At 44.5% G+C, this 13,333-nt stretch overlaps 2 protein-coding genes across 6 annotated transcripts in view; one reads left to right on the top strand and one right to left on the bottom strand.

The window, feature by feature from the left end:
• SANBR (SANT and BTB domain regulator of CSR) overlaps positions 1-2,265 on the bottom strand; it is a 41,022-nt gene extending 38,757 nt beyond the window's left edge. For 2 of the 4 annotated variants that reach the window (XM_083175879.1, XM_083175876.1), the window contains exon 1: positions 2,112-2,265. The gene's annotated coding sequence lies outside the window, so the exon portion shown is untranslated. The remainder of the gene's footprint in view (positions 1-2,111) is intronic. The other 2 variants (XM_083175877.1, XM_083175878.1) reach the window with 2 other exon arrangements.
• An 87-nt stretch (positions 2,266-2,352) lies between these two features.
• LOC146063476 (uncharacterized) overlaps positions 2,353-13,333 on the top strand; it is a 44,855-nt gene continuing 33,874 nt past the window's right edge. Inside the window, exons 1-2 of one of the 2 annotated variants that reach the window (XM_083175881.1) lie at positions 2,353-2,478; positions 5,990-6,301. In XM_083175881.1, the coding sequence (XP_083032007.1) occupies positions 6,068-6,301 (234 nt within the window). In that variant the 5' untranslated portion in view covers positions 2,353-2,478; positions 5,990-6,067. Of the gene's footprint in view, positions 2,548-5,989; positions 6,302-13,333 lie in introns of both variants that reach the window. The other variant, XM_083175880.1, reaches the window with a different exon arrangement.

Here is a 13,333-nt window from a genome sequence, read left to right on the forward strand (position 1 = left end):
TGGCCCACCCCGAACCTTGCGAACGGCATGGCGACTATGCAAGGCGCCAAAGCCCTATGCAAAGGGAAGCTGCACAAGCACATAATAGACCATGCGCATATACGCAGTCCCCAAAACATCAGGATGGGGCAGTATTACGAGAAGATCAGAATGACCCCCATAGTGAGCACATTTTCTCACCAATCAGCAGCTACCAAACCGTTCATATTTTGCACAAAGGTTGACCCTGTGCATGGAATGCTCCTCCTGATCTTGGTGCATTGTTGTTGTGGTGTACATATAGGGCACAGTATTTCTGCAGAAGTTATTCCTTTACCACCAAGCTACTGTGTACCAACACATCACTGAGTTGCTGCATATTCACACATAAGGTTTTCTGCTACCAACTGATTGTATGCTTTCATAATGTCGACATTCACAATGTTTTCATGGTCATCATGGAAGGAATGTCAACATTTAACATGTTAAGGACAGTTAAGGTTAGATTAGAGTTAGGCTGCAGATAGGGTTAGGATTACATGCAAAATAGATGTGTCAATATGCCTTGCGTCAGCATTCATAATGTTGAAATTCTGAATGTCAATTTTTTATACCGCACTATGAATGATACCTACTGTATATGCAATTTACTCTGAATAATGCCCACAGTGAATAAACATCACATATATTTTTTTTCTAAAATATGCAGCATGTGAATAGAATATTAATGACCAAACATCAATGAATTACTAATAGTAATGACCCTTTAACACCAAAGTCCCAGGTCTGAGCCAGGAAAATGAACATGATTTCAATCCTTTTCACATTGATTGCAAGGACCCCAGAACAAAAAAAAACATGTGATGTGGTGCTATCTGGGTTCTGTGCCCTGGCTACATGACCCTGGTCATGACCAAAGTTTTTGACAGGTCCATGCCTTGGTGTCAAAGGGGAGTTTAAAATATGCTTATTGTGCTCCTTTTAACATACCCTGGGTAGAGTAACCTCTGAACACCCTTAAGGTAGACCAATTCACACCGAATCCGCAGGGTGGCAAGCGCAGCGTGCCCGCAAGGAGCTTGAATGTACTTGCCCCCCTGTCGGGCTCCTGACTGTTGGAGAGTTATACCATACCCCTTGGACTTTTCCCGGGTCCCTGCCTGGTGTTAAAGGAGCATAAGACATTATAGATAGATAGATAGATAGATAGATAGATAGATAGATAGATAGATAGATAGATAGATAGATAGAGATGACCGGCACTCAATCTCAATGCTGAGATTGCACTGTATCCTTGAGAATGGGGGGAGTACGCCCAAAACGTTGGATTAAATCTTTTGCACATACTAAGCCGTGGAGTGCCGCTGCCTGTTTGAAGCTGTATCATATATAGATAGATAGATAGATAGATAGATAGATAGATAGAGAGAGATGACCGGCACTCAATCTCAATGCTGTGAAGATATTACTGGGGTGCCATCCAAGGAGCAACTGCGTGGCCAGATGTGTAGGTTAGGTAGATGGCGGGACTCTCTCGTATTTGTATAATGTTGAATAAAGCAGGCGACTAGCACCAAATACTGTCAATGTTTCATGCTGTCAATGTTTCAACATTTCAGTGTATATGTACACATCCAAAAACGCCTGTGTGTGTGTGTGTGTGTGTGTGTGTGTATGTATGTGTATATATATATATATATATATATATATATATATATATATATATATATATATATATACATACATACATACATACATACATACAAATTTAGTACTGGAAATACGGAATATATATATATATATATATATAGATAGATAGATAGATAGATAGATAGATAGATAGATATAGCTACAGGTATGTGTGTATATATATATATATATATATATATATATATAATATATATATATATATATATACACACACACACACACACACACACATACATACACACTAAAATATCGATACATAGTCCCTGTATTGTTCATTATTCATTAGTCTAATGAATGATTTATGCCATAAGATGCCTGTATGGATACTGTATGCATTGCATTGCATTGCATTGTAATGTGTTTTCTATGTGTATACTCCCACAGGGTGTAAACGTAAAATCTGACATCCCCCCAGTAATTACCTGCAGACTCCCTGCCCATAGCGAAGATCCGTCACCTTATCAGTCTGAAGGCACCACAGTACGGGACAGAGTAGGAGCCGGGTGATACAGGCTTTCATGTAACAACCTACCTCGCTCTACCACACCTGCAAGACAGCTGGCCAATCAGCTGGCAGAGTCTAGGGCAGCGCACCAATGAGAACACCGGGATGAGCTGGCTGTAAAGAGCGATGAGACAGTGTGGGCGGGCGGTGTGATGTCAGGGAGGGATGGGTTGCAGCGAGCGTGGTTGCCGCAGTGCAGCGGCCTCTTCTGCTCAGCGTCCTTAGCAACGAGGAGGGAGGCGGGGTCGCTCTCCAGGGACACACCCGGGACCCCATCCAGACCGGTATATAGTATATACAACACAGTATATGTTTCCTTATCACCTCTAGATGCTCTCATCTGGCACACAGAGGTAGATCACTTCATATTGTATTGTTGTTATGAGATTATCTTCCAAGGCATGCTGAAACTTTTAGTTGTCCACAACAAATGACTAGCCACACAGGCTTCTCAAGGAGGCTCTTGCACTTTTCATAAATAGCATGTGCCCCATAGAGAACTGCGCTTGAAATGAATTTCCTGAAAAACATTACTACATGGGCAAGTACACATACAAATTATGTTGCTTAGTTCAAGTCTTATGTATGATAACATGTTTTACATTTATGCACTGGGTTAAAACAATGGGTGTCGTATAGCTCACAGAGAACGTCTAGTCACAGTCGATAGGTCGACACCAAAAACTAGACATGCATTAGTTAGACACCGACAAAAGTTAGACATGTATAACATAAGCATACCGCCTAACTGTCCCAAATACAGCGAGACAGTCATGGTAATTGGAGACTGTCCCACTGTCCAGATTGGGGTTGCAGTATCCTGCGAGGAGGTGCAGGAGATCACCTGTGCTCAGCAGGTGATGGCTGAAGACATACTATCGGTGTGGGGGTAAGTTCCTGGCATGCCCCAAAATTGATGAAAATGGGGGTGGCGGCGTGAGGTTGCGCCCCCTATACCCGAGATCACGTCTATAGGGTGTGTAGCTCCGCCCGTTTCCTGGAAATGGCCACACCTTTGGAGCGACAGGTCCCGATTTTGATGACACAGAAGTTGGGAGGTATGCATTAGTTAGACATTGCCAAAAAGGTAGATGCCTAACTGTTGCCAAAAGTTAAGGGGACTACACAAGTAGCGACACTGCTCAGCACACAGTTATATGTCAGCAATGTGTACTGAGTTATCTGTCAGGACCAGTATTCTCCGGTGAAAACACTGGGCCTAACCAGCAATTAAGAGATTAATATCCAGCATGCTGGATATTAATCGCATGGTGATAGCGATGCATGCACAGGGCCGCACATCGCTATCACTATGGCCCCAACACACAGAGCGATGTAGGGGCATTTTCTAAGCGATCTAGTGAGATTACTTAGAAAATGCCGCTAAATCGCTGAGTGTGTGGCATTAGACATGCATTAGTTAGGCATTGATAAAGGTTACACATGCATTAGTCTGACAGTGACACGTAAAATGTCCACATGGAAAACCAGTATGTGTACATGGACACTGTATAAGTGTACCACATCCCCTCGCATGGCTCGCTGTACTCGCTTTGCTTTGAGCACACTGGTTGGTTGGTGCTTTATCTCCATCTACTTTATCTCTCTCCAAGGCTTAGTACAACTCCTAAATGCTTTAAGGATACGTTAACATAATTGTCACTCAAGTAGACATAGAAGCTTTCCTTGATATGCCTTTTAGGGCTTCGCTATTGTATCTGCTGGAGGATTGGTGCACAGTTAGGCAATGATGATCAGCAAAAAATTGGCTAGGCCACTGGTTCCCAACATTTTTTGAATCACGGCACACCAGAGTATCAGAATTTCTTTAACGGCACTCCTAGGCCAATAGTTTGTTAAAGACTCATTTCAGAGAAAAGAGCATTTCAGAAAAAAATATTAAATAAGTTAAGTGCTAATATGTCATCCTTAAGGTGTCCATACACTTGTCTGATTTGGGTTGATTTTGCCCGATCCAGACAGATTGGGCAGAGAAATTTTGCCAGATCCGGATGGATCTGGCAGAGAATTTGGACCAAATCGGATGTCTTTCATATCCCCACCGACCCAATGCACAGTCCCATGAGCATCGGGTCGAACCCCACAGATTGAACCTACTGCAGGTACAATCGGATCGGACCCATCAGTGGCACATCGCAGGTGCTTTTTAGCACCCACAATGTGTTGGTCCGATCCGTAGGTGTGTGACAGTGATAAAGCACCGCTGTCACACACCTATCTGCAGCAGCGTGGTCCAAGCAGTGGCGGTTGGGAAGCGGCGTCTGTGCGGGGTGGGCAGCGGGGTCCCTGCATCGCTGTGCATTAAATCAGTGGGGTCCGTGCGGCGGCTGGGAACTAAGTAGCGATATTTGCCGGGTTGAATTTGAAAACACTGGCCGGATGCTGATTGGCTGAGAAATGGCATTCGGCCATTGTTTTCAAATTCAACCCAGCAAATATCGCTACTTAGTTCCAAGCCGCCGCTAACTCACTGCCCAGCACCGCAGGGACCCCCCTGCCCGCCTCTGCCAGCTCACCGGGGATATACATGTATTAAATTGCATGCTATTTATTGCATGTATAATTTGGCACATCAAGTGCCAAATCGTAATCAGCCTCCCGGAGAGGTGCTGGTCCGACTTGTCCTTAGGACAAGTTGGACTAGTGTATGGGGGCCTTTAGGCGCAGTTATGTGGTAAGGAACATGATTCACTTCTGTTTATCCACATATTTTGGATTGGAAGCCACAACTACTGACTTTGACTATTATAGTGACCATACATAATTTTTATTGGTCCACCAACCCAGGGCACCCTTGTAAGTACTCAGAGGCAACCTGGGCACATGGGGAAGCCACCGCACACAGTTTGGGAACCACTGAACTAGGCATTTCTGGTTCACTGATCCCAAAGTCAAGTAGGTTGAGCCAGTCAAATAGGTTGAACTCGATGGACTAGATGGACTTACGTGTTTTTTCAATCTTGATTACTATGTTACTATGTATATTATAGGGGCCAATTCAATTAGCCGTGAGGAGGTCAAATTGCCGTTGTAACAGTGTGCAAACGCCTGCAGCACCACATATTGCACACCTCAGGCCACGAGTCTCTAATCATCGGGTCTGGAACTACCGTAAGCTCTGCTTATTAAATCAACTGCATACAATGGCAAACAACATGTGTTTACATTTAAATCATTGTTGCGCACCTCACACCCAAATTTGGATTACATGTGTGTGCGTGCTCCTGATACCTGCAGGATCCAATTTTTTATTTTGTGTAAACGGTCACAGGGTTTTCTGCCCATGGAAAAAAAATATATTCACCGGTCCGGAGGTCTTTGGTTTTCTCTCCTCCATCTTAACACTGGGTGCTGCTGGGAGGCTCAGGGGCGGCTGGGAGATGTAATTCTCTTACCTGCTGACTTTGGGGGGATAACACTACAAGGTGGGGGGTGTCACATAGATGCCTACTTTTATGTACTCCCCTCTGGGGGAAGCCTGGAAATGCCATAAATCTCAGACCTTGAAAGAGGAGAAATGACAGAAAGAGAGTAGGCACGTCTCCAACATCTCTTTCTCTCCTTTCCCCTCGCCCCCATAATTCTCATCTCTGTCACCTTGTGCATCCGACCAGTGCTGGCGGGAGAAAAGAAGGCTGTGTGGCCAGGAGTCAGGCAGCCTGTGAAAGATGGTCGGGGTGAGGTCTCTTACACCTCTCATTGCACTTCTGCAAGATGGACACTCTAGCTGTTAAAATAATATATAATAAAACTTTCTTTTTATTTTCTTTACAGTGAGAAATATACAGGCAGTTGTCAATCGTTTTGTAATCTATGGGCTACTGAACTGAAGAGAATTTCCTATGTGAGATAATGACAGACAGACTAAATAGAAAGTTCATATTGTGTGGAACAAGCCTGTCAGATCTGGGGCCTACTGTGATGCAGCTAAGACAGCCATTACACACAAGCAGGACTAACAAATCAGAATATCTGCCTAGAATTGCAGGGATTGGTCAACCCAACTGTACAACACCGAAGTGTTTCCCCAGTCACGTTATTAGAACGGAAGAGCCTAGGAAGAGTGTTGCCAACAAATCAGTTCAGGTACATTCTTACCTTGTTCTATTTTATTGTATATACTGTAGTATTGCTTTAAATCTTTTCCCTCTCACATGTACAGTTAATCCTATACTATACTATAGAAAATGATGCATGGTAATATAAATGCCACACACCAACATTTTTTTTTTAAGAAATAGGCTTTGTGTCACCTGGGCAAAACCTTGGCTTGTTACCCCCCTCGGCCCAATAGATATTAGCCACCCTCTACCATTATCATAACTATATAATAGAGAAAATCACAGTTACCACCATACAATACAGAGAGTATCACAGTGACCATCATATAATGCATAGAGCACCAGTGACTGTCAGATAAAGCATAAAAATGATCAGTGACCACCATACAATACATAGAACATTGGAGTCAATGCCATATAATGCAGAAAACATCCTTTCAGTAGACAGGAAACTTATGTTATCAGGCTATCTAGACTCAGTCTTCAGATATAGGGCCTAATTCAGCTGCAATAGAAATACGGGGGGAATTACGGGGCTGGAGCTGATGTCTCATGACTTCCCCTAATACGCCAGGGTGTGCCTGCGGTTTTCCTGTCACTCCCAGGAAATCTCCGGTTACCACCCCCAACCGCCGACTTCCGGTCAATCACCTTGCGAACGGCCAGCGTACTACAGGCCGTCTATTGACAATCGCTAATGGGCAGCCACATGCGATCAGGTCTGAATTAAGCCCATAGTTCCTGTTACACTGGATTAAAAAAGTTCTGGATTTTAATCCATCCTCTTTCTTGTATAAAAACCAATGGCCATTCTTCACTTTAAAACACCCATTATCATGTAGTCAAGATGGAGACTCTGAAGCCAGTGGTGAACAGTACTGAATGCTGAGAAATCATGGCATCAGTAGACATTAAAGACGACTACCTGCATGTTCCCTTCTGTCCCTGAAACTTAATAGAAGTTATCGCTGGTTTTCTCTGAACCAGGTTTCTGATAGTCATTGAGATGACCTTAAGATTAAAAAAGGACACTTAACAGGTATTGTTATTTCATATTCAGTAAACGATACACAAACCTTGAAAACTCACCAGTGAATTATAAATTATATAAAGTCCAAGCTCAGATCATTTGAAAAGATATTTTTAGGGATACTTTTTTACTTCCAAAAAACAGAAGAGAAAATACTACTGATAAGATATATATTTTTTTCGGAATGCAGACCCTTTTGCAAATATAAAAGCAATCTACAAATAGGTAAAGAAGATGTAGGGATTTTTACACATGTGAATGCAGTATTTTCCGACACTATGGAATCGTCCTGTAAGTTGGGATCCTGACTATCAGGCTTTTAACAGTCGGAATCCTGACATCAGTCTACTGACGACTGTCCGAAGGCTGAATACCAATACTGACATGGCCACATTGGGACATTAGGAGTCTATCAATAACATTTTCAGATACCTTGTCCAGGAACAGTATTCATTTTGGGTCAGCCTGGACATAATCATATGCATAGATAAAGGTAAGTTTGAGGTTAAAGTGCGCTAAAGCGGCTGCCTTGTGGGGGTGATATAGATGGAGTAGTGACCCTATCACTACAGAAAGACAGAATGCAAAAAAGAAATATCAATATCTCCTCCACTAGCGCCGAACAATACGTTCCTGGAAATAAAGGAACGGTCCTCTTCTCCAATTTAGGGAAGACTGGTAAATAAATACCGTACGTTTTCGATTGCTGCCTGCAATCTTTCTCAAGAAAGATTGCAGGCAGCAATCGAAAACGCGTTTGGAGTGTTTTCTGGACTTATCTATTGGAGGACCTTTGGACTTTGGGCATTTGATACCTACCACGTGGAGGGAGAGTGGACTGTTATATTCCCGGGATCAGTTCCACCCAACTCTAAAGCTTACTTGAGAACTTTGATATTCATCTTTGTTCTCCACCCAAAACGGTACTATGCCTATTTGTACAATTGGTCTCTCTATTTTTATATGTTTGTGCATTTAATAAACAATTTTACACTATATATACCCCCCAACCATAGGCGAATCTAGGGGGTGGTCCGGGGGTGCACAGGACCACCCATTAGCCCATTTTGTAGCTGAGGGATGGAGCTTTCTAACGAGCCCAGCCCCGTGTCTCTAGCCCCCTGGGAACCGGAGATACTGCCAGGCAAAGCTGGAACGTTTACCCTATAGGATAACATGGGACCCGCTAATTCCGACCCCCACCGAGTTCAACAGCTGCCAGTTCCACCTTTACTGAAGCTCGAGGTTGATCTCAGTCGAACCCAAATCGCAGGGCCTTCAATCTGATACCAGGCTGGATCCATATGGGTTAATTGGTTCCAGGAATATTGAGGTTAAACCTTTTTTTTTTCATTTCTTAAATGTAATTTCATGACTGTTTATGTTCTTTGAGGGCAGATTTCTCTGGAACCAAACAGCCCAGTTTCTCGGGACCAAAATCATTCGAAGCCAACTCAAAAGTTCTTCAATATGATACCAGTCTCATGTAAATGGGTCAGTTGGTTCCGAAGATAAAGCTGGTTGGTTAAAGGGGGGTAGGGAGAGGGGAGTGGTTGTCTCTCCCCCTCACACCAGAAAATGCAGGGACCATATTCCCGGGTAAATCCCTGCATTTTCTGTTGTGAAAGAGGTATTATTTCAAACAGACGTGACCTGCAGTGCTCTGAATACATAGGGGGAGGGGCCCTAAACTGCACACCCTGGACATATGAGGTGCTACCTGCTGAGACTTGTAGTGCAGCAAGCAGGAGGAGGAGTTTGCAGGTGCACACTAAATATATATGCTAGACCTTTTAATATCTTGCTATATTGCATTTGAGGTTATTAGCATAGTAATGGCCATTAGTATGGGCTTGTCCACCGCGACCAGGTTACCTCAATAGGACAAGTCCCTAACACTACTCTGGGACAGGTCCAGGGCACAGGGCCCCCCAGGCCAGCCCAGCAGAACCACCCCATGGCATCACATTAGTGTGAAATTAAAGTGATAGTAAAAGCGATAGGGGAAATTATATGTGATAGGACTTAACTAGGTAAGAAGTAATAATAAATGTGAAGGGTGCTACATATATATTAAACAAACTAAAGGGGTGATTGAAAGTATACGATATGATGCCATGGAGCAGCCCAGCAACAGCAGCCCAAAGAGCCCAGCGCCCCAAACACAGTCCCACAGACCAACACTCAGCATATATGTATAGTAGGACTTACCCTCATAGTGCCAAGCTGAGGTGTGCAGTCTTGAATGTTGGGACTCCAACCTATTTAAAATCAATCTGGGACAGGTGGGTGGGGTGCTAGTTAAGGAGGAAGGCGTCTCTAGTTCCTTCCAGTGTGTATGAATACACAATATATAGTACATAGGGGGAGGGGCCCTAAACTGCACACCCTGGACATATGAGGTGCTACCTGCTGAGACTTGTAGTGCAGCAAGCAGGAGGAGGAGTTTGCAGGTGCACACTAAATATATATGCTAGACCTTTTAATATCTTGCTATATTGCATTTGAGGTTATTAGCATAGTAATGGCCATTAGTATGGGCTTGTCCACCGCGACCAGGTTACCTCAATAGGACAAGTCCCTAACACTACTCTGGGACAGGTCCAGGGCACAGGGCCCCCCAGGCCAGCCCAGCAGAACCACCCCATGGCATCACATTAGTGTGAAATTAAAGTGATAGTAAAAGCGATAGGGGAAATTATATGTGATAGGACTTACCTAGGTAAGAAGTAATAATAAATGTGAAGGGTGCTACATATATATTAAACAAACTAAAGGGGTGATTGAAAGTATAAGATATGATGCCATTGAGCAGCCCAGCAACAGCAGCCCAAAGAGCCCAGCGCCCCAAACACAGTCCCACAGACCAACACTCAGCATATATGAATAGTAGGACTTACCCTCATAGTGCCAAGCTGAGGTGTGCAGTCTTGAATGTTGGGACTCCAACCTATTTAAAATCAATCTGGGACAGGTGGGTGGGGTGCTAGTTAAGGAGGAAGGCGTCTCTAGTTCCTTCCAGTGTTTATGAATACACAATATATAGTACATAGGGGGAGGGGCCCTAAACTGCACACCCTGGACATATGAGGTGCTACCTGCTGAGACTTGTAGTGCAGCAAGCAGGAGGAGGAGTTTGCAGGTGCACACTAAATATATATGCTAGACCTTTTAATATCTTGCTATATTGCATTTGAGGTTATTAGCATAGTAATGGCCATTAGTATGGGCTTGTCCACCGCGACCAGGTTACCTCAATATGAGCCATTACTATGCTGTGTTTGGGGCGCTGGGCTCTTTGGGCTGCTGTTGCTGGGCTGCTCCATGGCATCATATCGTATACTTTCAATCACCCCTTTAGTTTGTTTAATATATATGTAGCACCCTTCACATTTATTATTACTTCTTACCTAGGTAAGTCCTATCACATATAATTTCCCCTATCGCTTTTACTATCACTTTAATTTCACACTAATGTGATGCCATGGGGTGGTTCTGCTGGGCTGGCCTGGGGGGCCCTGTGCCCTGGACCTGTCCCAGAGTAGTGTTAGGGACTTGTCCTATTGAGGTAACCTGGTCGCGGTGGACAAGCCCATACTAATGGGCATTACTATGCTAATAACCTCAAATGCAATATAGCAAGATATTAAAAGGTCTAGCATATATATTTAGTGTGCACCTGCAAACTCCTCCTCCTGCTTGGTGCTCTGAATACAGTCAGGCAGCCCCCTGCTCTCTGCCCAGCTGTCAATGACTGTCACCCCTGCAGCTTCCGCTCCAATTCTTCTCCCCGCTTTCACCTCAGCCCTCCCCCTTTAATCATGTGGTGCCGGCGCCCGGCGTGCTCCCCCGACATCACGCACAACAACAGCGTGCACAATATTTCAAATGTCCACTCGGCTAGAGGGGACACCAGGAGGGGAGTGGGAGCGTGCTCTGCGCTGCGCTCTGCTCCTCTTCCCATAGAAGCAGCTGCACCGCTCTCCATCTCTCCCTGCAGCAGCAGCGAAGGCTCATATAAAAATTTACAGTAAGTGGCACTTTTGGGGGCATTGCTTAAGGGACGCTTCAAGTGGCGGTCTGTGGGGGCATTACGCATAATGTGTGGCTTAATGTGTAAGGGGCATTACATTGTGCAGCATCATGTGTAAGGGGCATTATGTGTGCAGCATCATGTGTAAGAGGCATTATGTGTGCAGCATCATGTGTAAGGGGCATTATGTGTGCAGCATCATGTGTAATGGGTTCTATGGTGCGCGGCATCATGTGTGATGGGTACTATGGTGTGCGGCATCATGTGTAATGGGTACTATGGTGTGCGGCATCATGTGTAATGGGTACTATGGTGCCATCAAGCAAGAACCCACTAGCAATGAGCACGTAGGTAAGCAGCACTTATATGGCAAATATGTAATGGGCATTACGGTTTGTTATATAGTATGTAATGGGCATCATGATGTGTGGCACAATGTGTAATGGGCATTATGTGTAATTGGCATTATGGCGTGTGGCTTTATGTGTGATGGGTATTATGGAGTTTGCTAAAATGTGTAATGGGCATTACTGTGTATGGTCTAAAGTGTAATACCACACCCCTTTTTGTGATGCCACGCCTCCTCCCATGAGACCACGCCCCCTTTTTGGCGCGCGGCTACGCCGCGCAAAGGTCCCCCTTCTGCTATATCTAGATCTGGGACCACCCATTAACATAATTCTAGATTCGCCTATGCCCCCAACCATCTTTTATTCTGGGTTTCTCACGACCACACACGGACGCTATAAGGGACAAGGGACTCAGAAGCACCCCCACTAGGGCGACGGCTATCCCTGAGATCTATTTGACTTCATTATATTCGGAGAAGAGGATCCTACCTACCCTATAAGGGGCGTACGGTATTTATTTACCAGTCTTCCCTAAATTGGAGAAGAGGACCGTTCCTTTATTTCCAGGAACGTATCGTTCGGCGCTAGTGGAGGAGATATTGATATTCCTTTTTTGCATAATCATATGCATGTCTGACTGACCCGACTTATCCTCTAACTGCTAGAATGTCACCAGGAGTAGCGACCACTTTCACGGGTGAATACTCTGATGGCTGAGGTAGTCTGCCCCCTAGCAGGGCCGGTGTAAGGCTTCTCAGCACCCTAGATAAAACCACAACCTACTGCACTCCCCTCCCCACCCCCCATGCTGCCACCAATACCTACTTTCCAATCCCTTGAGGCATACTTGCCTAACATTCCAGAATGGCAGTGACGCTCCCAAAAATTGGATGGTCCTCCCAGCACCACCCCCGGAAGGTGGAAAAGTCCATGGCTTTCCACGAAGGCCTCCCTTTGCCACCCACAATAGAGTACAAGGAGAAGGGAGCAGCAAAGGAGGCCAGTAGGCCACAAGGGAAAGTATGGAGGTGAAGTTTCAGAAGTTCCACAGCAGCCACCTGCATTAAGTACAACAAGGATCCTCATAGACAGCCTTGACTTTTTTGATAGGCAGACTTGGTGGCGCCCCCCAGATCCAATCACCCTAGGCAGCTGCCTAAAGCTGCCTAATGGTAGAGCCGACCCTGCCCCATAGTTGTCTACTAATGGAACAACAACCTCTTTAGTAGTTTTGATGCCTCCCCAATCTCTGAGGCTGGCATCAATTACTAGAAAAGTCCAACCACCAAAAAAGAGATTGATGTAATCTGTATGGAAGTCTGGAGCCCCAGTATCTCTACTGTAGATGATATTTGTTCCACTATGTGAAAAGTTTCATCTGAAAACAATCCTGAATGAAATGAAACAAATTGTACAACTTTGTAGATCAAAAACATTGCAAATCTAATGGTGCGTACACACGGTATGATTCCATTTTCGATTCAATTTCTATTAGATATGGACTATTCGACCTGCTCTGAAGTTTTTTATGAAGTTAGATCAACATTGGCTTCAGGCAGGAGATGGACATAGAATCGAATGCTGCAGTGAACACTTTAGATTTGCACTATATAGTCTTGGCTGCCAAGACAATTTTTTTATTCA

The sequence above is a fragment of the Crinia signifera genome, chromosome 3 (genome assembly GCF_055691185.1).
Source record: "Crinia signifera chromosome 3, ASM5569118v1, whole genome shotgun sequence".
NCBI lineage: Eukaryota > Metazoa > Chordata > Amphibia > Anura > Myobatrachidae > Crinia > Crinia signifera.